Below are 27,081 nucleotides of genomic sequence, written 5' to 3'. Positions count from 1 at the left end.
AGCTGCACAGGTAAGGCAAGTTTCTGATAGACGAACTAAACCCAGAAGCTGTGCTCCAACCTTGGGACCAGAGCTGAGCTTCTCCAGGGAAGCTCCATCCCTCCTCCCCAGTCCTGTAACGTGAAGACAGGGTCCTCTGCCCCAACCATCTCCCTCTCCAGGCTGCTGCTCTTATACTAGGCAGTGGCAGAGTGCACTGTGGTCAAGGCCAACCAGCATTTCTTGTACAAGAATGAAGGTTGGGGTAGGTGGGGTTTTTGAGATCACACAGACTGATCTAGTAGAAAACTGGAGCGAGATATACCTTCAGTCTCCCTCTTAAGTGAATTGCTTTTACTTCCAACAATTCTGTTCCAGCGAGGTCAGAAAGCTTCTGACTTGTTTCCTACCTGGAAATGACAATCCTAATACAAATGTTTCAAAATGCTATCCTAATGCAAATGCTTTTTATGACAGATAACATTTTAGATCTATTAACGCATCAAATGGGCACACAAAAAAAATCCATAAAAGTGAAACATACACATTCTCTTGATACAGGTGTGGGCAATTTCTCTACCTTCAACCAAATGCAATGGTTGTTTCCTACAATGTTTTTTGTAAAAATTGTTTAGCATTACCCACCATGTTAAAGAAGATTTCCTTGCTGGGAAATAGGACATAATTTTCAGCAAGTCTCTTCTCGGATTCCACTGTTCTGCTAGGCAAAGCATCAGATGTCTGGCATGAAGTTGAGCCCTAAGGCACAATGTCCAGACAAGAAGTCATCAGACTCAGTAGCACTAACAGTTGTCTTGCTGAATTTCTTTTGGTGTTTAGGATAAGCCTTTTCTTTGATCTCTTTTCCTACACAAGATTTTGTAGATTTTTAAAGCCAAAAGGGACAATTTTTAGCATCTATTTGGACTCTACATAAAAACAGACCCTAGAAGTTCATCTAGCAATTTCTGAGTTCAGCCAAGTTACCTGTGGCTGAGCTAGAACAAACATCCAATATTGATCTGAAGACTTCTTGTACTGGATCTTTCAACTTATCCCATGGTAACCTGTTTCACTTGCTAAGTACTTTATATAAAAAAAAAAAAAAAAAAGTATGACTAGCTCTTAGTTTGAACTTCATTGATTTCAGCTCCTAGTCAGTGCATCTCTTATGTCTCTGATTGCTTGTTTAAATACCCCTCTAGTGACAAATGTAACATCCCCTGCCTAACCATTTAAACAAAGGATAAGTGTCAGATTTATTGTTTCAGGCCTCATACCTCTTTATAAGCCACCTGTACTTCTGATTATTCTTAATCATATAGACCCCAATTCTATGAGGATATTTACCCTACAAAAAAAAGCACATGAACAAGCTTCTTTGTCCGTGGAAAATATGTAAAAAATTATCAGGAGAAAAAGGAGTTATAGAATGAAATTTGCTAAGGATTCTTTACTTATGCTAAATAAAATTATATGCAAGTGACATTTTAAGCAGCTGTGTTAGACAAGATACTAGTTTCTTCTGCATTGCTGCCTTTCATTGTTAAGAGTTTGTGAAAAGTCTAGATGTTCAGAAGAGTTCGTAAAAAGAACAAAACTCAACGATCTTGGAAGACAAATGTTCTAGCTAGTTTCTATGTGGAATAGGCATGTGCACTTTGAGGTTGACCCGTTCAAAAATTATCTTAGTTACCACTCAGATTAAAATGTAGCTAGATAAGGTTTTGCACACAAAGCTACTCCTTACAAGATGTGTAGAACAGTGCACACAGCTTTAAAGGCTTGGGGACATATTAGCTGGCAAGCATATTTTAGGGAGATTGTATTGTAATACATACAAAATCCCACAATTCTGGGAGAATTTAGATATACTGACTTAAATACAGATGCTAGGTAAATTTCAAAGAGATGAACTCTCTTCTTCATCTCTAGAAAGGATATAGACACTGATGTCCTTCACATATCTCTCTGTTTTTTTTTTATCATCACAAAATCCATCCTTCTCTATGACATTTTGCTAAAACTTAACAAATCCTTTGAAAAGGTGGCAAAGCCAGGAATAGGTTATGCTTTAGGACAGTTTCCCCCTCACCCAGCACACAGGTAATTTAGGTAATTGTTCTTCACAAGCTTATGAAACAACTGCAACTCTCAGTGTAGGAAATCTTAGTTCTTTAAAAAAAAAAAAAAAAAGAAAAAAAAAAAGAGAGAGATGTAAGAGACGTGCATATATGAAGAGAGTCAAGTCTTTCATGTGCTCCCACCCCTGGGGAACAGAACTTTTTCTTTTTGACTCGTTTATTCCATGTCTTGTAATGAGGCAGGTCTGAGGCTGTTGATGTCCTGAAAAACCTGTCCTCTGATAGCTGCTGCAAGGCACCAGAGGAATCTGATACTGTTTGTGTTGTTCTTAAAGAAATGTCCAAGGTAAGGGAGACAAAGCTCACCCTTGCCTTAGGTTTTCCTACTGTGTCTCTTGGAAATAAATAAAGAACGCAATTATTAATTAAAAAAAAAAATAAAGGGGGGGAGGAGGGAAGGGAGCAAGCTTTGAGGTTTTGCTCAGGGTCTTTTTGAGAAACATAGCTCTTCTATGTTGTGATTAGAGCCAAGAACTGCATGAGTCTGGTCTGACAAGGTAAGAGGTGCTCATCTCTTGGCACCACCTCTCAATGAGTGGGGCCTTTCATTCTTGTCTGGTAAAAGATTATTACAAATTCAAGTAATTTTCTCCAGACAAATCTTTATGCCTACATCACCATTTACACTGATGCAGATGTACCTCGGCTTTAAATCTGCTGACTGCACTGCTACAGCACCTACAGAATTTGCTCAGCTTTCGGGTAGGTTTTTATAACCACACTGATATCCATGCCTCCCACCACTGCTAGTAATAACTGAACCAGTCAGGGAAGGTCTCCGCAAACCCATCGCAGCAGTGATTAAGACATAGACGTACGTATCTACTTGCCCTTTAAATAGAAGGCTTAATTGGCGATGTGGATAGCAGTTTCCTAATGGACAGAAATTAAACTCCATTTAATTCCTGAGCAGACACTTCCAATGCACAAGGTTTACCACACATTTGGAGCGGAGAGGGGGGGAGGAAGGAACGAGCCGCATGCACGACTCTCCCTACCTCTGACAATCACTGAGGAAAAGCAACATGAGGACCAGAATGGCATAAGTGTGGCAGGTGTGAATTGACCTGCACTGGCAAAGCTGCGAGCTGGGAAACTTGCAAATCACATGGTTGTGCAATACTTGGCTCCAGTCAGCGCTATCATGTTCTTTTTAAAAAAAATAAATAATAAAAAAAAATCTTAAAGACGTGTACATCAAGTTAAGGGATTAACTGTCAAGTGACATTACCGAAACAGAGACAATATATTTCTTTATTGTTAATGAAATTCAGTTAAAAGTGAAGGAAGTGATAAAGAAAGTACTGTTTTGTAATGTATTTTACATAAGAACGTAATATAGAAAGGGAAGTGCAATTAAATCTTAATGTGGACTTTTTTATTTTTAGTTTATCATCTGGTTTACATTTTGAGCCCCTTTGCAGCAGTAAATTATACTGGCATTTCTTAGGGAATAGCTGCCATGTTAATTTAGTTTAATAAAATAACTGACAGAGAAAAGGGGGAAAAGAAGCAAGAAGAGACAGTACCCCCCCCCCCCCCCCCCCCAATGCATACTCTCCTTATCTTTAGCTAAGTATTCAAATGCTTTCTATATGAATTGTCCGTGGTCCAACTCCAGCACCATGTAATAATACAATACATTACAACACAGTACAATACAATCTTGGATTTCTGTAGCGCCCTTCATACAAGCATCCCAGGGTGCTTTACAATCATTATGAGTTAAAATTAAAACTGAAGCACATACAATTCCTAATAGAATCATTTTAAAAATGCTAAACAGAACAAATAACTTTTAAGTCTAGATTTAAAAGTCCCAACAGCCAGAGCTTTCCTTACTTCAATTGGCAATGAGCTCCAAAGCTAGGGAGCAAAGCGACTAAAGGCTCTCTCATGTTATGTTAAAGGATCTCTCATGTTGTTTATACTTGTGCAGTACTCTGCAGCCAACAATTTGCCAATAAGAAGAAGAAAAAGACTTATTTGCAATCTTGCTTTAAAGAACAGTGGAGGAGTGGCTTGTTAACCCTCTAATAAAGTTACAGAAAAAAAAACACAGGGTTAACACTCAGCCATAACTGCATGAAGAAGTATGAATGAATGAATACAAAATTTTGTAGCACTGCATTACTTGGTTGACTCTTTACCAGCTAGCTGTAAAAAGGGAAAAAACAACAACAAACATGTTTTTATATATATGGAAAAAAAAAATAAAAAAGAAGAACATTATAACAAGTATTTAAAATGCAAGTTATTCTATATACCATTCTCAGGACCACTGAGGCAGTGAAAACAGAAGCTGAGTAGGGTTCAGTTCTACAACATATACACATTTTAGAAGAAAAATGCATCATAAGAAAATGTGTTTTGTTCCTTTTTTATTCTGTCACTTCCCTAAAACTGAAAGGTCATATGATGCAGATAATCCCTCACATGACACAGTTCTCAAAACTGCTGAGACACAATACAAAGCGGTTAACACACGAAGTGGGGAGGACAGTCACAAAAATGTTATTCCCCGAAAAAAACATGAATTTTGTACTTTGTTCACATGAAAACTTCGCAGAAAACAACTACTTATTCCTCCATACAGCTGAATTAAGGGGAGGGAGGGGGGAAAGAAAGAAAGAAAAAAAAAAACAAAAAACAAAAAAGAAGAAATCAACACTAGCACCATCCCACTGTTGGACTTCTCTTTTTCAGAAGCACGCAACCTCATGACAGCACAGACAGATACTTATGGATTTGTTGACACGTACAGAGTCTTCTGAAGCCATGAACTGCACTTATTTGAGAAACAAGGTATGCTCCCTTTCCTTCCTGTCTCCCTCCCTACAGAGTAAGTCCAGGCCCCATAATTGGTGTGGAAAGGGACATCCTCATAATTTCACCTAATGAAGAGGCAGGAAAAAAAAAATCTACGTCTTTTCTCCTATAGTAGCTACTGCCCAGAGAAAACAGTTTGAGACTGATATAACTCTAACATTGAGAGTGTTTATATGCATCTAAAGAACATAAATCAATGATCAAAAGATTAAGCGATTTGAATTTTGAACTCACTGTCCTCAAAAGAAATACAACACTAGTGAGGTCAACCAGTAGCACATGAAGGGTATCAGATAGAAGATAAAATATTTTTAAGGTTACACACAAGAGTTGAGTATCCTGAGATCACCTTAAATACAGTGTACCTCTAAGGTTCACCTTGAGTGCTCAGGGGCTTCCAGCACCACACCGAGTCTTGCAACTGGGTCTTGCAGAGGAGCTGAAACACAGGCTCCAGCAGCCCCATGCAAGGCCAGCTCTGGGATTGGAGCCCCTCTGTCCCAATGTTATTATTCAATCTTTCCCATCCCTTCAGCAATAGCCTCAGTACTTCACTCCAAATGCCCGTCTTACTTGGGTGACTAAAAATCACGGGCACAAATTTTAATAGGTAATTGTAAATGTTTTAAGAATCCTGATACCTTGTCAGCTTGAAGAGACATCAGAGGGAATACTCTTGAGCAACTAGGGGTGGGTTGGAAGGGACCTGCCTGCCAAGACAGGACCCAGGGCCCTCAAGGATTTACTTCCCTGAAATAATTAATGACATCTTCAAAACCTAAAGTACAGTAACAAAAGCAGAAAACGGAGCTGCATTCCTTACTGAGTTTATTAATTAGGGGGAGAGAGGGAGGAAGAGAGGAAAGAGAAGGGAAGCACAAGCAGCAAAAGAAATCCAACAACTTGGTCTCAGGTCTAGGCAAGTAAAATTAAAAGGGGAGGGCAGAAAACAACCTTTCGGTTTTGCGAAGAAAGAATTCAGAAATGCTCATAAAAGCATGGATTTTGGCAACTCTTAATAGCTCATTCCTTGGTTATTTATAGGTCTGGAAATTTTAATTTTAGCAATTGCAACTTTTTTTTTTTTGGTCGTGATGGGGGTGGGAATGCAGGTTGTCAGAACAGCAGCCAGGAAATGTGAGAGGATTTCTATATTGCTATTATGCTGCTTGTTTGCTATGATGGCCAGGTACACTCAGATCAGGTAAACTGAGAAACACTTATGTTCCAAGCAAGCTTTCTTCCTGGCATCTCTGCCAGATCATATAAAAACTGCATAAAACAGCATGCAAATTAAGGGTAGGAAATTTGAACAAAGAACAAAGTATGTGATATATATTGTGCCCATGTCATATGCAGAAAATCATTCACTACAGCACCAGGAGTTTGATCAAAATGCAGTCAAGACATCTATATTTATCACAAGTGCAGAGCCATTCAGACTTCAGTATCATACCAGCACTTGTTTGGTGGGTGCACACATTTTACGGACTGCAAGCGTGTATCTTTCCCCAGTCATCAACTGCAGAATTATGTAAAAGATATTCTGGGAAGGGGAGGGAGAGGGACAGGGACGGCATACAAAGACCTTCAAAATAAATGTAAATAGTAGTAGAATGCATATAAACTACTATGTGCATAAGTACCACAGACTTTGGATATATTCCATGGAAATATTTCACGTCTCCTACAAAATACATTGAAAAGATGCAACCATGAGATTCTACTGAAGGGACATACCACACGGACTCCTGATGGCTCTTGAACAGTAGGCCCTTTTTCACTACTACATTTCCCCATAGCCCCACACACCATCCACGTGCCCGAATCTGTCATACAATTTGTTAGAGACCCTCAAACACGCACCTCAAGCCAGCCAGCAATTGGCCACTGCCCCAGAGCTCATCTTTAACACTGTAGCCAATTTTCTTTATCTTGACCTTGCTCATGTTTTTACTTCTACCACTTGTTTCTTCATTATCTCTAATCCAGGGACGTGTGAAACAGCACAGAGACACCTGCAAATTCCTTTCCCACATTCTACTATACATCAGGCCCGCAATTTCTCATCTATAATGCACTGGCTATTGGTTGTCCGGAGAGTTAGGCTAGGACAACCTCAGTTTCAAAGGATGAGCAAAAAGGAAGGAAAATAAATAAATAAAGAAAAAGACCATAAATAAATAAATAAAAAGATCATATATAAATAAATAAAAAGACCACCTTCATGTTTCAGGATACTGTGGGGAATGGGAAAGTATTCCTTGCTTTCACAAACGCTGTTACAGCAGTTCAATAAACAAACAAATAAAAACACTAAAGTGAAAAACCCAAACCTGTTTGTGAATACAAAGAGCAATGATTCAGAAAATCTTTTTGTAGAAAAAATTCAAGGGAGATAATACTAGTTAGAAAGTCAATGTCATTTGATCATTGCCATATTTTCAAAGCTGTGCCCAGAAACTAATTAATCTCTACAATCTCTTAGTCTGGTAGGTGACCTATTATCTCCCTCTCATAGAAAAGATAACAGGAACTCAAGGGGTACATCTAAAAGTTCAAAACCACACCAACAGTGCGATTGTTCCAGAATCAAATGAACTTCCAGCCTTTCTAATTCAAAAGAGAAAATGAAACAAAAAAAACCTCCTTATTAATAACAGCATAGATATGATCATAGGTATTTCAGTTATTTTAACTGTAGAAGTAATAAGAAACTTGTGCACTAAAACCCAAAACACAGCAAAACTGTGAAAATGAAGTATGAAATGTTAGAACTAATGCTGAGCAGAGAGATGGTATGATTAACATTAAATAAATAAATGCAACAGGCCTGCTTGACTGATCACTTTGGAGCAGCTCCCAATAGACTGAGGTAGAGCAGAGCTTCAGCGCAAGGGTTTAGAAATAAGAATTGATGGTAGAACAATTTATTTACAACTCTTTGGAGACTGAAGAACCAAACCAGGAGAGAAATGAGATCTAAGCCACTTGCTAGATGTACCAATTTAATGGAATGCACAAGATGGCCCAGAATTGAGCCCTAGATTAAATTCTAAGTTGCCTTCCCCATCAAAAGAGATCTGGAGAGGAAGCAGAAATGAAGTGAGCCGTGCGTATCAAACACAAGAAGTCTTTCACCCAGCACCTGCATATGCTGCTAGTCTCTAGCAATAAAATCTGCAAACCCAAGGAAAAGCATGAAAATACACTGCAGAGCATAAATCAGAAAAGGTTTGGCTTTTCCATGCAAAATTTGTAGCACCATTTTACCTTGCCTTATTAATAACAAAATTTGAGAATAAATCTTGATACCTATACTCTCAACTCTACGGCAATTGAGAGCTGTGTTTTTGCTCCATTCTGTCCCAAGGACTCCAATTCATGTCCCTGTGACGTGGGTTCCTCTAGTAAGTGGTAAACCTGGCTGTCGGAAGGTAGCCACAGCAATCTCAGAGAGAGACAGCTGCAGTAACTTCAAAAGAGCCCATGTATTCAACTCTCCTAACAGGAGTAGGAGTTGTAGTGGTATTTTACTGAGGAACGCATGTAGAGTTCATATCCTTACTCCCTAAAGTTTTAGTTTAAATGAGAAAGAAAATGGCCAAAAAAAGGAGGAAAAAATGAAAAAAAAAAAAAAGAAAAAAAAGAAAAAAAGAAAACTCCCTAAAGTAGAAGATGCTGTTAAGTTTTCTAGACTCTAATGCAAACTGTATCTCAAAGTTTCTTTGCTGATATATTTTCAAGCCATTAAATATGCTTGCACAAGAGAAATAGCGTGCTTGGTATTTTTGCAGTTCACAGAATATCAGTGTTCTACACAAATAAGAGCAATTTCCTAGTATACAAAATGCAAGATAAATAAGAAAAAAAAAAGTAAATTCTAAGTGAAGATGATGACTCTCAGTCTTCCATGCTTAAATTAGGCTTTGGAGATGCCGCGCATTGAGCACAGCAGCTTACATATTCTCTAACAAATCCTCCATACCTACACAAAACAGAATACTGCTAATGACAGTGACAGAAAACGATAACTAATCTTGTTTCCACTTTGAGTCATTTTTCTGTGGTTAATAAGTTATATCCACAACAGTGTTAATAAGTTATGGTACGGTGTCACTGCATTAGTTTGCATTTGTGATGAAGCGCTTCATACAGCATTACCTATGCCCACGGAAGTACATAAGAGGAGAGACCACTGCTCCTCTCTCACAAGGGTCTAATGCTGGCATTCTGACAAACGCTCTAAGGAAAAATTGCCCTCTACCTTCTGCTTTGCTCTTACTTCTCACCTCTGTTACGGCAGCACAGTATTGCGGGAAATTCACGAACTTGTATATATTTAACAAAACACAGACACTTTAAATAAGTCTCCTTTGCATAGGAGCGATATACAATTAGTTATTATTTCTGCAAATATGGGAAGAATTCATATCAATTGAGTCACTTGAAAAGGCACTATAAGACCAAGATGTCTTCCCTCTTGCTCATGTAGGAAAGCTGAAAGATTTAGACCAACTGATGGGATCTTGACCAACCACTTCTTCTTCCAAAAGTTAAGATTATATAAACACATTTTAATCTTAATGTGATATGGTCTTTAAAGAAACGGACTACAAAAAGAAAAGCAGAAGCTATTTAAATTCCCAAGCAACCTGACCACTGCAGCACCAGTGAAGATAAACAGATGACAAAAGTACTTAGCATGCTTTAAACAACAGAAAAAAAATATCTCATGACTTTAAATATATTCTTTTATACTAAAAAAAAAAAAAAGTGAAAAACAGCAAAAACAGCAAACAAACAGCCTCAAATCAGAGTTCTGTAATCTGGGGTTTTGGTAATCTCAGGAGCTGTTTTTGAGGACTGATATTAGGCAAGATTTTTGTCCATTAAAATTATGATGTAAAAATTCAGTACTGTTTTTAAAAAAAATCTTTTAAAAACAGTAATTACTGAAATTTCTCCAGTACTATGGAGAATGAATACAATGAAGTATTTCTTTCAAAAACTGTTTTCCTGCTTTGCCACTTCATCATCTACATATATACACAAGTTGCTACGCGAAACACTAATCCCAATTATAAATGAAATGTTCCATCTTTATACAATTTACTGGCTTTCCATCACTATCAAGTAAAAACTAGCACTGTTGGACTAAAATGGAGAATAGTCCCAAATTATCCGCAGCCTCCACAAGCCAGCAGTGCAAAAGCTCACATGCCTTTATAGTAGGTATGCACAAGATAACTTTGCAGACGTATTACTAGAATGGTTTGCAACCAGTGAAGATAATTTTGATTATTTCCACTTCAAAACTTCCTATATTGAAGCCACATCACTGAAAACAATCTAACCATAGGGGAAAAAAAGTGATGGGAAAACAGACTGCTAATATATCCACTGGAAAGACAGAGAGAGAGAGAGAGAGAGCAAGCAAGTAGTTCTCTATAGATTAAATGATGTCTTTCAGAGACAAAAACTCCAATATTCTGAGCAAGAGAAATAAAATTCCTATAAAAATATCTCAACTTCCTTAACTTCCTTTTTCTTCTCCCTACCACAATTAGCATCATTTATTTGTACACTGAATTTCTGTCTCCACTGTGCCACAACAAAATACAATTTAAAATCTAAAACGTAACAATATATATGAAGTTCCCACCAGAACACCGGCGGACTCCGTACTGCATAGAAAAATAAGTTGCTCCCTCCCAGTAATTCAAAAAAGGAATGACAAAAAAAGAACAATACGACTAAGGCTTCAGGAAGGCACCAATTCAATATTTAGCAATGCATAAATTGAGACTTCATTTTTGTTTAGGTATATTTTGATTAGAACTAATAAATGGCTGATTTTCCTTTGGTTGTTTGCAACAACAACACATCATCCAAAGAGCTTTATTCTTTATTCCCCTCTCATATAGCATGCCAAGGACTGTCTCATTTTATGAATTAGCATTTAAAACTACTGCAGGTTATCTAACAAGCATTCAGATTCAATAGTACTTTTGACAGCAGTAAGTAGAGAGCCTTTTAACATCTTGAACACACGTGCTTGAAAAAAGTAGTTACATCAAAGCAGTTCAAAGACTGAAGACAAAAACCAGTTAAAATCCAGTTTGCTGTGAGACAATTTTAGTGTGGTGTAAACAACCTTTCACAACTCCCCATGGGAAACGTTGTAAGACTATGTTCAAAATGAATCAGGCATATTTATAAAGATCATGAAGTGGTCAAATGAATTTGCATTTTTGGCAGATTCACTCCACGGATACTACTTGCTGCAGTCTGTAGAAATCTCAAATCTCACATCAGTGTTGCCTGTAGTGCTTTATTATTTATTACATTTTATGCTAAGTACCTGTGAAAGGGGACATTCCTTGGCCAATGAACTCTGGTTCATATCCTTCAGTAAGTCCTTCAGAGCATTTCTTACTGTTGTGTGAGACCATTGTTCAGGAGGCAAGTCTTCTAGTTTAGGGCAACTATTTGAAACACAGATTAGAAAAGGGATTATTACAAGATTGCATCCTGCTGCAGAACATTCCTTTAAGACAGACAGATTTCATTTTGCGCATCAAGCAGATGCATCTGGAGATTGCTCTCGGTCTCCTGATTGTTCCGATTAGTTAATTACTTTATACAACACATCTGCTGTATTGATGCATGAATTATACATCAGCTGCATGTGGCGACTATTTTTTCATGTTACTTCTACCTTCCTGCTCTGATGCGCTTGGTAAAACAATTTAAGGTGTAATGCTTTCTCACGACTGATCATGAAAAGCATTAATATATTAACCATTTTTTTTCTTTTTTGTTACCGTGAAATGTAAGAACCTAGACAGCAACAATAAGTGTGAGCAAGTCATTCTTTTACAAAATGCACACAGATGGTACTGTTCATGATATGCAAAAATATTTTTCTCTTAAGTAAACTTTATGTAAAATGCCTTCTTGTAATGCATCATTTAATTGACTAAAATGCAATATAGTTTTAATGAGATATCCAAAGAAAATCTATGTATCAGAGCTATAAAAGTTTTCTGCAATAGTATGCTGTAAGTTAAAGAAGAATTAGGGTAACTAAAAAGGAATTTAGATAAGCCTTTGTACTTTGAGCACACAGCACAGCGGGAATTAAATACAAGCAATATTAACCATGAGAGCTGACAAGTAACAGTTCACTTCCCAGAACTGGTATGCAACTTACCTGTGTAACTGGATTTTCAGTGTGACCACATGATACACGTCTTGCAGCATGTCTGCTACTGTAGCATCAGGGGCATCTGTCACATAGGAGAGTGGAACTGGATTCCACTTCCCAACCTGGATAAGCCCTGTGGGATATGTACATATATATCTATATATTCTTTTTTTTTTTTTTTTTTTTTTTTGGAAGAGGAGGGAGGGCAAGGAGGACAAAACCAAAAAAAGTAATGTACCTGCTAATTCCTAGGGGCAAAAAAAAAAATGACCAATTTTAACAAGATTGGCACTTTTGTTTCTAGCTTCTTAAATCTGACACGATAAAACAACAGCCCCCCTACCTCCCCCCCCCCCCAAAAAAAAGGGAAAAAAACAGACAAACAAACAAACAAAAAAGCAACACCTACTCACACATCACCAAGGGCATTCTTTATATGTATTGTGAAATTATACAAATGCATTATAATAGAGATTTTTTTAATAAACATAGAAGCATATTTTCCTCAAGTTATGATTAATTCAATAGGATGTAATATAGTAGTTACCCTTCTTTACAAATTATAAAGGATTTTGTAATGCAAGGACTGAGTTAAAAAAATACTTTGCAGTCTATAAAAGCATCGGGAACAAAATAAAAGAAACAGAGCTGGATATTCAGTCATAAATGCAAGTTGACTCTCAACAGTCCATCTGCTCAAATATGCTTTACACTTCCTTGTGGATCCTCAGTGGAGCAGATTATTAAGGTCAATAAGCATACTAATGATTCAGTTGAAGTCTTTTTTTCTTAAAAAAAAAAAATAAAGAAAAAAGTGTCTACCTCAACATTCCACATGAACAAAACGTGCTAACAAAAATACACTAAGGAAAAAAAAAGCAACAGAGACAGAATTTGCAAGAAGTTTAAGAAGTGAAACCCGCATCTCATTCCTGAAAGAAATCCTGCCCCTCCCCCAGGACCCCCCAAACAAGCACAATTCATTGTACAATTTCCCAGCATTATTTACCTTTTGCTTGGGCAGCAGAGCTGTGAGAATATCCGAGTGATAGCAATGCCATTTCAATCAGTTGGTTGAAAAGCATGTCCTTCCTCACCAGCACAAATTCTGCATGCTCCTCCTTAGAATCATACTCAATGGCATTTTCATAATGTTCCACTACACAGAAAACTGGAAGCATACTTCCTGTTAAAAAAAAATAAATTTTACGTATTAAACTGGAGTTATAGTAGAGTAGGTGGGTCTACAAAGCATTATGTAAATAAAACCTGTATGAACAGGCAGACGAGGCATCAGGAATCATCACAAATATTTGATAAACATATTCCCTGAGTCCTTTCCCTTCGCTCTCCCCGAAAAAGAGAAAGTTCTGCAAAACACCCCTCTCTATGAAAAGCAGAAATGCAAATTTACCTTCCTTGATGGGGTACAGATGAAAGAATTACCTGCTATAGAAATCACAAGGTTGACTGAAGAGAAGTTGATTCTCTCTGTCCTGCCTGATTTGTTGTGAGTAGCAGGCAGCACGAGAACCTAAATACACACTGCAGATGTCTTCAGTGTATGCCATTTTAGTACCAGCCACATAATTTTGTTCGTTAACACTAAAACTTTCTTGGTTCTGCCAAAAATATTTCATTACCTTCAGCATCAACAACAAATCACCTCGCATGTTATACATTTGCTCTGAAAAGGGCACACAAGGAATCAAGGCAAAAGTTAACACTAATTCATGCCTCATTCATTGAGTGCACTTGAGCACTGCTTTCACTCACATCTTTAAGAAACAAACTGTGATTTCAATTCAGTTTTGAGTAGTGTACCTGCAGCCGGGGCTTTCTTTTTGTTGCCTCATGCACTTACATTCAACATTCCTGGTGTTCACTGCTATTTTGGTATGCCTGAAACTAATTACTAATTTCTAGTTTTGTAGCATTTCACATCAGAACCTTCCCTCTGCCGCACAGAATATTGAGCAAACCACCTCTTTCCCTTCCTTTTGGATTTTATTTTATTCTTTTAATTCCTTTTTGACAGCAGACAGGAAAATTAACGAACAGCCCAGGCTTTTTTGGGGAAATCATCCCTGCCGGCAGCCGGGTTTCCAGACGCTGAGAGAACCCCTCCCAGCCTGCCAGAGGCACCTCACCCCTCAGCCTTCTGCCCCGGCCCTGTCCCAGGTTAGGATCTCCCGGCGACAGAAAGCCAAAGGGTTAAAAGCAGATGTACTGAACCGCCTTATGGCAGCCTGCCAGAGGGGTATCATCTTTAGCATAAATGATGACAAGGGTTATTTTAACAGGGCACCCAGGAACTCCAATTAGTCCTACAATGTTAATGCCTCTATAACCACTGCCCTCTAGACTGACAGAGCCTCCTAACCTGCTCCGGTGCACAAGGCATCTTGCAGCTGAAAAGGAAGATTTACTGTTGACAACAGAAATGCTTTAAGATCACGTCCGCTGACTTGTACCATAACATCTAGCAAGAAATCACAGTAAAAAAGATACCTTTTAAGCTTGTATATTTAAACTACATCTGTTCACCAGAGAGTCAATCTCTGGCAAACAAACCCCTTCAGGCTCGCTTGGAAAAGCTCAAAAACTCACTCCAGTTTGCCCAATAGGCTCAGCATGAAAGACAAGACTAAAAGCTTGCCAATATTTATGTAGTGCAGGAAGGAGCTTTTTCTTTTTTTTTTTTTCCTTTGTGTGTGTGTGTGTGTATGTGTGTGTGTGTGTTTTGTGTCTTGTTTTTTTAAATCTCAGCGAGACTGGTCAGGAAGGGAGAGAAGACCAAAGCAAGAGCAGTACGTGCAAACTGGTGATTTCTTCATTGGTTTTAATTAAGCTGTGGAGAGCTTTCCAACACACATACACACACACACACTTCATCTGCAGAAAGGTTTTGGCTGTTTCTCCCCCCCTTCCTTTCACACTCTTACAATTGATGTTTCACCTGCTACCATCTGACTGAAAGAAAGAGCTCAAAATTCTTAAGTGGTTTCACTGCTAATACCTGAAGATGAAATGTAAACAAAGCTTCATTTTAGCAAACAGTGCATATACACTCAAAAACAGCCAAGACAGATTTGTCTTTCTCCTTATCAGTTCCTACAAATCAGGTTATGATCAGACACAAAACTAGCAATGCACAGGTACTGCATTGCATGTCAGCACAGTTTTTGAGAGGTATGCGGTCTCAGGAGTTACAACATTCAGAAAAATGTAGTACTTTAAACAAAACAGGAGACACTCCTGGCCAAATTTTGATGTCCAGAGTAGCTTAGCAAAGGTGGATCCTGGTACTGTGACACAGGTATCATCTGACTACAAATCAAGCTACTAAATCTTTTAGCAAACTGTCACTAGTGTCCTTCTGTTAATGTGAAAAATGTTGTACAGGAGAGCACAACCTCAGCTGGCTGATCTCTCCTGCTAGTGCTTGGCAAGACCTCCAAGTGCAGCAACTCCATAACCTTCTAGTATTAAAGGGGAGAGCACTGGTCAGTGCTCGCTGCTAAAAATACAGCATGATTTAAACCTGAAGGCAGTGTTAGAGCTTTTGCTGAAGGTTTACGAGTCTGTGTAAACAGCACGTCTGCCATAAGGAGCAGTGAAGTCTGTAGAATCCTTGTCTAAAACTGTCCTGGCATTAAAGTTTGCTGTGCAAATATCACATAATACCAGAGACAGCTGAAATCTCCTATTTAGGAATTTATGGAACTTATATGTTTGCAGGCGTCAGAAAGTCCTTTTTATATAGCCCCACTGCTTCACTGTACAATATTAATGCACTCTGCTTGAAAAGCCGTAATAAATTATATTTTTAATGCTCTTACCCTGGCTTTCTTAAGATGCATACATTCTTGGCAAACAATCAATAAATAGGGTAATCATGAGCAGAGGCCAAAGAATTTGCTGAAGTGCTGTTTTTCCATTTTTAATAGATAAAGATCTAACAATACGGACTGCTGTGTCTGTTCATTTCAGGATCAATATATTCTTTGTTTTCGCCAAACCGAGGAAAAAATAAATGATTGTACGATAAATGTTATGCATCAGACACAATGAAATTCCTCTGCCTTCTAACTTTGTGCGTTTAATAGTCTTGGTTGGATTTTGCACTTTGCTTAGCAAATGCAAGAAAAATCTGGATTACAAACATATACTGATTATACTAAGAAAAGTAGAGGCTGTTTTAATACAAATGCCAAATTACATACAACATCTTTTGATTTAAATTAGCAAGCCTGCAGAACATGTTAAAAAAGGTTTCTATATTCTGGTATGTAAAATTTATAGATTATTGTCCATTGAAAGTATTTTTAATGCAAACAAAAGCCATCTATATACAAACATCAGTGATTCTAAATGTGCCTTTTCCTTGTGTAAATGTCTAATTACAGCAAACCAGCCACTGAAAAATATGACACCCAAGTTGTTCATTGTTCAATAATGAATTGTACTTAAGAAAATAAACTGCGAAGATTGACATCATAAATGACTTTTCCAATGTGATACCTAAAGATTTATACACTCTCCTTTCAACCAACTTGCAACTGTTATGGAAATAGTGCTGCCCTTCCAAGCTTGGACCATCATTAAGAGGAAAGGCGAGAATTTGTTTCAGGGGTTCGGTATTTGATCTTACATATTTTTGCGTTTCTGAGACCAACACTTCCTCAAAGAATTAATGCATTATATTACTTCTATTTCAATGTAGGAATTTGTTTTAATCAGGGCAGCTAGCCTTTACCTTAACAAAAATCAGACTCCACCCTGTAAAGCAAGATGCTCCACCCAAGCATGAAGCTTACATTTCCCAAATGTGATTTATATCAGAGTTGGGAATATACAGTATTTTAGAATGGAGATTTAATCCTGAAATATAAATGAAGTAGAGTCTGCAAAAGTATGCTTCTCCCCCCCCCCCAATATTATAATTCATATTTCTCAAATGCAGAATTAACAAAAGTGTTACCTTTTCTAATATTAGTTTTCATCAGGTGTCCAGAGTGTTTTAAAGGCACTCCTTGCATTTTAGCTCCTGTACTTCCAAGTCTTCCTCTTCCTAATGGGCTCCCATTCTGTTCCAAGCGCGCAATTTTGGCTGGTGGACCCTTCGGATCGCTTACATTGTTAGACATTTCTGAATGTTCTTTCCCCTGAGTTGCCTCGTTCAAATGATCCATACTCAGTCCCGCCTCTAAAGATCACCTGCCATGATTCAAAAAAAAATATATATGTTGTACACGTGTGCGCATATGTATACGTACACAGCCTGCACATGTACAGAGATATATATGTATCATAAGCTCATAAAGAAGAACAAATAACTATTTTAACTAAGAGAAGATGCCTTTTTTAAAAGATACAAACTTATTCTCCAAAAATGACCCCATACCCCAGTTTACAGAGGGATCGCATCGTAATCTGATGGAATTATTTTTTTAAAAAGCCAACTAGAGTACCCCTTAAAAAAAATAATCTTAATAGTTATTATAAATCTGAGAGGTACTAAGACTCTTATAAATGATGATGTTTGTCAAGGTATGTGCTCCAACACAGCTATTGTTACAAATCTCACAGAAGGGGCTGTTATTAAACCTGGGTGTTTTTATTGTGTTAAAGAGAGAAAGAGAGAGGGGGAGAGACAGGCAGAGAGAGAAAGAAAAAGATTCTCCTGAAACTGTTCTCAGTCTACTTGATAAAAAATGGATGCACAACAATAGAGGGATTGTTAAAACTTTAGCTGAGGAAGCAACAGATTTATTAGTGAAGTAGAAGACTGGCCATTCACAATTTCTCCCGACACCTTGAGAATAAAAATTAGAAGAGAATTTGACAATTTAACATTCAACTTCAGAAAGCAGTGGCGGGAGGTGGTTGCTTTTGAGTTGCCCAACTGATTTTATACAGAAAGTTTATCAACTTTTGCAAAGTTCAAGATAAGCATATGAAAATTTAAAGGTGTTAAGCCTTAACGGTTAAAGAGTAATTTGTTTTCTTTAAAAAAAAAATAGAAGAAGAAGAAGGAAGAAAATCAGCATCTCACAAAACACAATGCTGAAAAAAAATCACAATTTTGACAAGACATTTGAAACCCTTAAAAATAAAGAATCCCTTGGTGATGCAAAGCAAAGTTACACACTGGCACAGCTACGTGAAACCAAAAAACGGAAGTAATTTCAATAGCAAATTAAGAAAAGGTATTTGTTAGCATGCTTATATTTCCCTTTTTATAAACTTTTGAAACCTCAGTCCATGAATAACAATTCCAGTGAAATCATTAAAAATCCCCCAAGCCTAGAACATAACGGAGTAAATTTCAAGGATTTTTGTCACTCGTCAGAATCAATTTTACCAAGTAGAAAGGCAATCAGTTGCTGAGAACAGAGACATCTTTCTGGTTATGATTTCATTCATCAATACTGTTATGATTGTTAGGGATTTTACCCTACCTTTCTCTGACGGAGAAAAGGTGTGACTACACTCACAATTATGTTATGCATATAAGATAATCACTAAGGACAGGTGACTAGACATTAATTTATGAACTAGTATTTACATTACTGAGCACAAATAGTAATACTGGAGAAGTCATATTTAGAAAGACTGGTGCGAATCTGATAATTGCTACTTTCTTTCAGTTGCCTAGTAATTCAACACATTTTCTGCACAATTCATAGCAAAGCTATTAAAGTCTAAACATCTTGGGATTTTATTTATTTTTTTTATATACTACTCTATGTCATTGGTATATACGTCAATTCTGTAAACTATTTTTTTCTCCCGTGAACACTGCGCTGTTTTTCCGGATATGGTGAAGAAAGAGGTAATGTATTAATGTGAATGTTTACGAGCAACCTAAAGAATGCCAGCGAATAGCTAAAGTTTAGAAAATCATTTTTCCTTATGCTGCAAGGTGACATGCTAAGGTTTCCCATTCATCTTGATCCCATCTGTTTTAGGTCGTGTCTCTCATTAATGGTAAACATGCCTATTTTAGCCACTTTTTGAAGAGAGTATTTTTTTTTCCTTTTACTGTGTTAACTGCAGTCTAAGGAAAGAATTACAGTCTCAAACCGTTAACATCTTCCGATGTTTCTGACGATGCTAACGTGCTATAGGGCTGCTTTTCTGAGACTGCCCTCTCTCAAGAATAAGGGAATTAAAAAATAAAAAAATAAAGGGAGGGGGTGTTAAATAATAATAAAGAAGCCTTGAACGAGAAAATCCTCGTCACTTTTGGCAACTTCGGAAGCACTCTAATGCACCAAGGCTCTTTGCTACAAAAAGTATCTAGTCATCATGAGTCAGAATGGCACTACATCATGTACAGTGCATAAAAGTGATAGATCACAGCTCAGTTAATACCCTGACTACAACCAAAACACCAAATGGGTCATTTTCGCTTGGCCTTAGAATACCCACCCATCGGCATCCTCTCCCCGCTTAGTCATCTTGTAAAAAGCTTTATGTTACAAAGCAAAATTACATGCACATAAAACACCTAATTTACTCATTTAAACTCCATGCCCAAGGCTAAAGTTCACTGAAACCTCAGCCTGGAATAGTGATGAGCAACAACCAGCGTGGCCTGCCCAGGGAGAGAGGGCTTGCAGGGAGGAGGAACTATTATCTCCTCCGCTTCCAGGCCAAGAGTTTCCCCGGGTTTCGCGTTTCGGCATCTTTCACAACTACAAGTTCTCGGCACAGGCGTTCAGAGCAGAGCCCGATTTCGAGGCACGGTTTCCCAGCGTAACGCGTACGGCCCCACCGCGCGATTTCTCAATGAGAAGCCGGTGCCGCGTCTACTTTTGTCGCGATGGAGGAGCCCCGCCGCTATTATCTTATTTCTCCCTCTCCTCCTGAACCAGCCCCCTCCCCAGTCGTTTCCCCTCCTCTTCCCTCCCTCCCCCATAAAACCCCATAATCACATTTGCGAGAGGCTCCGCACTTATCCGTTCCATATGGCTCTGGCAATCCAGGCCAAGCTTTCGCTGTGACCTTTTAAAGAGACAAAGAAGCAAAGTACTTATCTAGAAACAGAAACACTGCAGTTTTCGGAGTGAAATTAGCAAAACCGACCCGAAACTCACCACTTCAAAACTTGACAGCATATAAATAACAAAAACAAAGGAGGTTTCCTTTGCAGCCCGAGCTCTTGAAGAGGAAGAAGTTCAAGACTGATGTTTTCTAGGTCCCCCCTTTTGGGGGGGAGAGAAGGGGGGGGGGCAGCAGACCTGAGGGCTACTTCCCCTAATATTCGCTTATTTGTCTTGTTTTCTTGTTGCTATTTTCCTCTAGGCGGGGAGGGGCAAAAATAGAGAGCGAGAAACGGAGTAGCCATGAGCAAAAAAAAAAAAAAAAAAAAAAAAAAAAAAAAAAGCAATGGGCAAAAAAATAAAATATCTATATTAAATATCTTTAGAGAGAGCCCGTTTTCAAGGTTTAGCAACAGAAGAAGGAGCTGGAGAGCGAATTGATCAGACAAGTGTAACGCTCGAAACGAGGAATTAAGAATAATAATAAAAAAAATAATAAAGTACCAGGTTTAAATTGGGGTGGAGGGTGACTTAAGTCTAGCTATCCTTTCAAAAATAAAACCAATGCATACAGGAGCAAGTGAGAAAGGGGGGTGATTAAAAAAAAATCAAAGCAGGAAAAAAAAAAAAAAGGCAGCTTTTCTATCCAGTGTGAAGAGCAGAAAGTCTACTTCTAGGTTGTCACTTACACTATTATTCTCCAATAGGCACCCAGAGGAGCAGCACACACAGAAGGAGCCCGCTCCCCTCCCCCTCCGCCAAAATACACACCGTAACAGCCCCCAAACTTTCTGCGGAAACCTCAGCCCCAGAGATCGCTACTGGAGATAAAAAAAAAAAAAAAAAAAAAAAAAAAAGAGAGAGAGAGAAAAAAAAAGTGTCGAGAAAATTGCAGGAAAAGGCACTAAAATGCCACTTTTAATCTCGCCTTTGCGGTCCGGGGAGGAAAAAAAAAAAAAAAAAAAAGGCAGAGAGGACCTGTCTCCTCTCATTTACCGGGGGCTGTTGTGCGAGAGAGGGGGGAGAGGGAGCGAGGAGAGGAGGGGAGAGAGAAAAAGAACAGAGGGGAGGAAGGAAACACACACAACAAGGCACACCACCACCACTACAAAAAGTGACGAGGTTTCACTCCCCCTCCGAGTCCAAAACCGGGAGAAATTGTAATAAAAAAATAAAAATAAAAATCACAAAAACCTCTGTATTAAAAAAAAAAAAAAAAATCAAAACCTGTCTGTCTTTCTGCGAAGGAAAAAATAATAAAAAATATATAAAAAAATCTGGTAACTCCAAGAAGAGTTACTCGCAAGAAGGGGGCAAAAATATAAAATAGAAAGGCTGCAAAAAGCCAACAACAACAAAAACCAAACCAGCAGGAAAAAAAAAATATTAAAAAATAATAATTGGAAAAGAATAATAATGGTAGGCTTTGGGGTTTGTTTTTTTTGGTCTCTCTCTTTTTTGCTTTTGCTTTTTTTTTTTTTTTTTTAATGCTCGTTTCCCCTGGCTGGCTGAGGAGGGCTGCTATTTAGGCCGGTTTGGTGGTTGTTGCTGGATGTTACACGGCTCTGTGTCTGTGTGTGCGTGTGTGTGTATGTGTGTGTGTCCCCGGACGGAGCTGCCTGGCTCTGCTCTCTCTCTCTCTCCCCCCCTCCTCTCTCTCTCTCTCTCTCCCTGTTTCTGTCCCCATTAAATTATTAGTTGACTCATCACTACTCCTCCTCCTGCTGCTGCCGCCGCCGCCGTCCCCTGCTCAGAGCCTCCTCTCCGCTACCGCTCGCTGCCGCTCCTGCCGCTGCCGCTGCTTCTTCTTCCTCCTCCTCATTTTAATACAAAATAACACCGAGGCCACCGGCTCGCTTTTTTTTTTTTTTTTTTTTTTAATAATAATACAGCCCCGAAACGGGGAGGAGGAACCCGCAGCCTCCCCGCTGCTGCCCGGAGCCCTTCCCCGGCGGCCCCGGATCATCCGACGCGTCCTGGGAGAGAGAGAGAGCGAGAGAGAGAGAGAGAGAGAGAGAAAGTGGCAGAGGAGGAGGAGGAGGAGGTGGTGGTGAAGGAGAGAGGCGTGGGGGAGGGGAGGCCGGGGAGCTGAGGTTGGAGGGGGGGGGGGTGGAGGGCCGGGAGAGGAGAGGTGGTGGCACCGGGGTGTGTGTGTGTGGGGGGGGGGGGGGGGGGGGGGGTCCGGGCCGGGCTGGGGGGGCTCCGGGAGGTGCGCGGGGGTGGCCCGGGGTGGGGGGGGGTGCCGGGGGAAGAGGGCGTGCGGCTTCCGGGCGCGCACGAATTTGCAGCCAGCTGGCTGCGGGTGAGGCGGCCCTGCCTGCGCCGCGCACAATGCCCGCCGTGCCGAGCCGCGCAGGGCCGCGCACACACCGCCGCAAGCTGCCCCCCCCCTCCTCCTCACCCCGCAGGCGGCAGATGGGGGGCCTGCGGCTGTGTGGGGGGGGGGGGGGGGGGAGCTGCTGGAGGAGGAGGAGGAGGAGGAGGAAGAGGAGGAGGGGCGGGGATGAAGGCCGAACAATATCCTGCCGGCGTGGGCACGGCGCGGAGCCCCCGCCCCGCCCCGCGGAGCCTGCGCGGGCAGGTGCACGGCGGAGGGGGGGGGGCTGTGGGGAGAGGGGGAGCGGAGCAAACTTCTGCCCCCTCCTCCCATCCACTTCCCTCCCCGCTTCACCCCCGGCTCTCCTAAAGGGCTGGGAGAAGCCCCCCACCGAGCCCTGTCCCGGGAGGGGTCAGCCCCGGTGCTGGTTTTTGGAGGGGGCTGAGCCGGGCCGTGCCGGGCCGAGGTGCCCCGAGCGGCGGCCCCGGGCCGGGGCAGAGGGGTCCCCGCAGCGCCTCCGCCCCGCGGGACCCGCAGCCACCAGCGCAAGGCGAGGGCTGGAAGGTGGCAGCGCGCTGACAGCAGAAATAACCGGCAGCCAGCCGTAACTTCTTCCCACAATGCACTCGGAAAAACAACAACAACACGAAAAAAAAAAAAAAGAAAGAAAAAGTAACCCAACTAGCCGAACTTGAACGCAACAAGTCTGTACAGGCTGCGAGATAAGAGAAAAATTAAAGTTCTTTATTGATAAAGGGCATGGTGTTTGAAGGCGCTGTGTCTAACAAGGGGCGTTGCATCACCAACCAGAGAAATGCGAACTGCTGCGCGGGCGGGTATAAAGCCCAAATAGTTAGGGGAGCAACTTAAAAAAAATTAGCGACCTGCACATACAAACTTGACGCAGAAGCAAAAGTAGGCAAGCGGGGAGACTGATAACACTTGTAGAGTACGCAAAATAGCATGGCCTCTGAGCAAAGGGAAGGCAAATCAAATCTATGAAGAACAGAATTATCTCTACACGTACTACTATAAAACAAGAGGAATGTATCAGAACCGGGTAAAGAAACAGGCTGACATTCACCCAAGTAAGCACAAACAGTGTACAGAAAAAAAGAAAATGGTAATAGGGTGAAATACATGAAATATTTATCATATTCAGCAACACACAAAATAGATTATAATCTCAGAAGCAAAGAAATGCAATGCTTGAAAATGAGTACAGTGTTACATAATGCTATTATTCAGAGCAAGTGGAGGTGGAATACATAGGAAACATGAAAAGTTGTACAGATGTTGCATGTCCTGAAAAAGGTTACTAAGATTGTTACCGAGAGTGCTTAAAAGGGGGAAAAAACAAAAAACACATTTCACAGAGAAAAACAAGGGAAAATGTAGATGACATCTTCCATAACATATGATCAAGGGATAACTGTCTTGCGGGTTGTTTATTTAGAAACCCATCTTTTTCCAAGACGATAGATTGAATATTATTCAGTCTCTCCAAAAAGAAAGAAAGAAAGAAAGAACGAAAGAACGAAAGAAAGAAAGAAAGAAAGAAAATTGTTTTCCGATACATTTGAACCATTGGAGGAAAGACAGTGTTTACTAGTTGAAGTTAAACTTCATGAGCGCAATGGAAAATATCAATATTGTATCAGTTTTCATCTTTTCTAGGAAAGTCTGGTGCAGTAAACTTTAGTAGCTAGCAAGACTGACCACTAAAGAAGAAAAACATGAAAGATGAGGGAGTTTCAGCTGGCAGCGTGCTTCCTGCAGTGCAATGGAGAAAAAGGAAGATAATTTGAGGGATGCAGTGAAGATAATTTGAGGGATGCAGAGCTGGTTAGAATAGATCTGATATTTAAAAATATGATTTGGAACAAGATTCGGGACTAAAACACCACTTTATAAGAATGATTACCAGATACGAGAATAACAACCACCAAGAAAACAAAAAGATTAGAATCTGTTCTAAAATAACTTCTGCCTTGGTGTCACAAACCATTCCCTTCATGGTCAAAAAACCCGTAAAATGTTCAGAGTAAAACAAAGTGATTAATCTAAAAAGCAGAGACAGAGAATTAAAGGAGCAGGGAGATAACAATCTGATAATACAGGAGCACAGAAGGCCTAATAATGATATTATTATGCACACTAACCAAACACTGACAAACAAATATTCTGTTAATTATATAATCATGCATATGCTTCCTATGCTTGAGATAAATGATTACGGAAAATCACTGTCTTCTTGAAGCTGCATATATGTACGAAGCCCTACAAACTCCCTGCAACACGGATTAATTTAATTTCTGTGTATCACCTATGTCTGGTAAAGTATTTACTGCAGACTTGGGAGGTGGAGCGTGGAACCTGTGCTGTAACTAGAAAGCACGGGTAACTGAGGGCTGCTGCATCTTGGCATATAGGCAGCAGATTTCTCTTATCAATACGCAACTACTTGGAATGAATTCAAGATACAGATATCTGATTTTCATTTGACCTATTCCAATTTGCACTTCACTGTGTCAACTTTGATATTAAAATGTTCCACTAGAAGAAAGATATTTATAATAAAAACATATATAAAGAACAGAAGATGAATAGATATTGTCATGGATACATATGCAGGCAATCATTTAAACATGCAGCAAGAGTAACATCACATTTTTCATAGCTTCTAGTCAACATTCAGCAAACAAATATATGCTTAATAAAGCTTATTAATCCTTAATAAAGTTGTTGCACTGTATTTTTTTTCTATATAAATTGCATTTTGTGCTAGGTTACATTGAAATAAGACAAATAGTTATAAAGTTGGACTGTGTTTCTTCACCCCCACCATGAATTAACTCTCGAGCAGCGGTCTCAGTGGCTGCAAAACAAAACAAATTCTCCAGTGTGGCATGCTGCCTCGGTGCCTTCTAAAGTCTCCATTCCAATCTTTTCTTGTTCAAAATGAATTAGGAAATACGGGCCCAAATCTTGAGGCTTGGCTCTTGTGCAACACAAACAGAAATGACCTGGCAGCAGAGTAAAACCAGCATGGCTGTGTATTCTCTTTTATCAGATTTCTTTGGGGAGATCAGGCTGATTGGGTTTTGTAAATATGTATTTCTGACAACTCTGCAGCCATTTGGGTAACTTGTCGGCTCCCGCCCGTGCTGGAGGTGATGCAGAGAAGCTGTGCAGCAGCGGGACTGTCAGGAAATTCGCTTTACTCAGAATTTGAGCAGTATTTTCCACGCTGTGAGGTACCATCTACGGCTAGTGGTAACCGCTGGACCGCAAGGCAATGAAAATACCAGTGCCTGACTTTCTGAAGGGAAACATCTATGGCCAAAAGGTGGATGGCTCCCTGGCAGTTTGTGCCTAATTTCTGCATGGGGTACGCAGAAGTGTTAGGGGGAAATAATGCCGGTACATCCTACTGCCCTTTCCCATGGCCATCTGTGCAAGCCCCAGCATGGTCACCACTGCATTGTGGACTCAGTCCTGAAGCCCTCCAAATGTTGTACCTCTAACTGAAGGTGTTTCTCAATCTCTGCTGACTGCCTTCCCCTCCGCTTTGCCCTGAACAACTGCAGGTGCCCGACCACACACAACCCACAGCTGACCTGGCTGCGGCAATTGCAATTTTCATGCGCCTCGAGCTCTCGATGCACACCGATGGGGATTGTGGCATTCACCGACGTCCCCCACACTGAGCACCGAAGTTACATACCAACCTAGATTTTTTTTGACTGCAACCTGCCCCAGCCTGGATAGTATGCCTGTCAAAAAGCAAAAGTGCTATGAAATGAAATTCATAGCACTGAAAGGCATCGCACACAAGCTGTCGTCCCCTCTCACATTTTGCATGAGCAATTTCTGCTCGTTTGTGTTCTCTCACATACAGTGTCCTGAAACAGTTACGTAAAATGGATATTTAACTTACAGGAGTCAGCTGTATTGAACTGCACTTAATTGCTTATTAAGTGAAGTAAATTATCCTTACCATATTCGCCAGAGGTGAAAAACCTACATATATGGCTACATGTAGAGCACTCATTAGTTTACGGACCCCAGATCCCTTGGAAAGTATCAGGTATCTACACAATGTCCCATGGTGCAGTATTTTGTAGTTGGATGTCTCCGCTTGCTTGCAGATATGTAAAATCATATACAAACAGACATCTCCCTATTGATTGCCTATGTGACGAGGCTCGTTTACTCCCACAAACATTTTCTGCAGTGTATTTCAATGATGGAATTTTCTTTTAAAAATAGAATTGAATAGGAATATGCAAAATGAGGTTTGGGATAAAACAAATGACTTTTAGTCAAACTACTGCACCATTTTGCATAAGCACCTTTCATAGCTCTACATCTATTTTGACTAGGATGAAGGTATAACTGAAGTAAATACATACATTTGCTGATGTGGTCCCAACAGTCATTTAGGTTTGCCCCTTGCTGCCAAAAAAGTCATGGAGAGGCAAATTACTGGAAGAAGATAACAGAGAAAAAGCCAATAAAACTGTTTGGCGTGGTGGAGGAAGAGAAGGG

At 39.9% G+C, this 27,081-nt stretch overlaps 1 protein-coding gene across 6 annotated transcripts in view; it reads right to left on the bottom strand.

The window, feature by feature from the left end:
- The window catches only part of SATB1 (SATB homeobox 1), a 92,751-nt gene that overhangs the window by 53,207 nt on the left and 12,463 nt on the right, over positions 1-27,081 (bottom strand). For 2 of the 6 annotated variants that reach the window (XM_027451041.3, XM_038174573.2), the window contains exons 2-5: positions 17,147-17,382; positions 13,172-13,348; positions 12,169-12,295; positions 11,317-11,440 (exon numbers count right to left, since the gene is read on the bottom strand). In XM_027451041.3, the coding sequence (XP_027306842.1) occupies positions 11,317-11,440; positions 12,169-12,295; positions 13,172-13,348; positions 17,147-17,357 (639 nt within the window). In that variant the 5' untranslated portion in view covers positions 17,358-17,382. Of the gene's footprint in view, positions 1-11,316; positions 11,441-12,168; positions 12,296-13,171; positions 13,349-17,146; positions 17,383-19,599; positions 20,026-20,105; positions 20,176-20,267; positions 20,881-20,902; positions 21,056-27,081 lie in introns of those variants that run through there. The other 4 variants (XM_072033493.1, XM_005012231.6, XM_005012233.6 and 1 more) reach the window with 4 other exon arrangements.

Source organism: Anas platyrhynchos, chromosome 2, assembly GCF_047663525.1.
Source record: "Anas platyrhynchos isolate ZD024472 breed Pekin duck chromosome 2, IASCAAS_PekinDuck_T2T, whole genome shotgun sequence".
Classification (NCBI taxonomy): Eukaryota; Metazoa; Chordata; class Aves; order Anseriformes; family Anatidae; genus Anas; species Anas platyrhynchos.
Note: the sequence above shows the minus strand (reverse complement) of the source record. Positions and strands in the feature narration are given on the sequence as shown.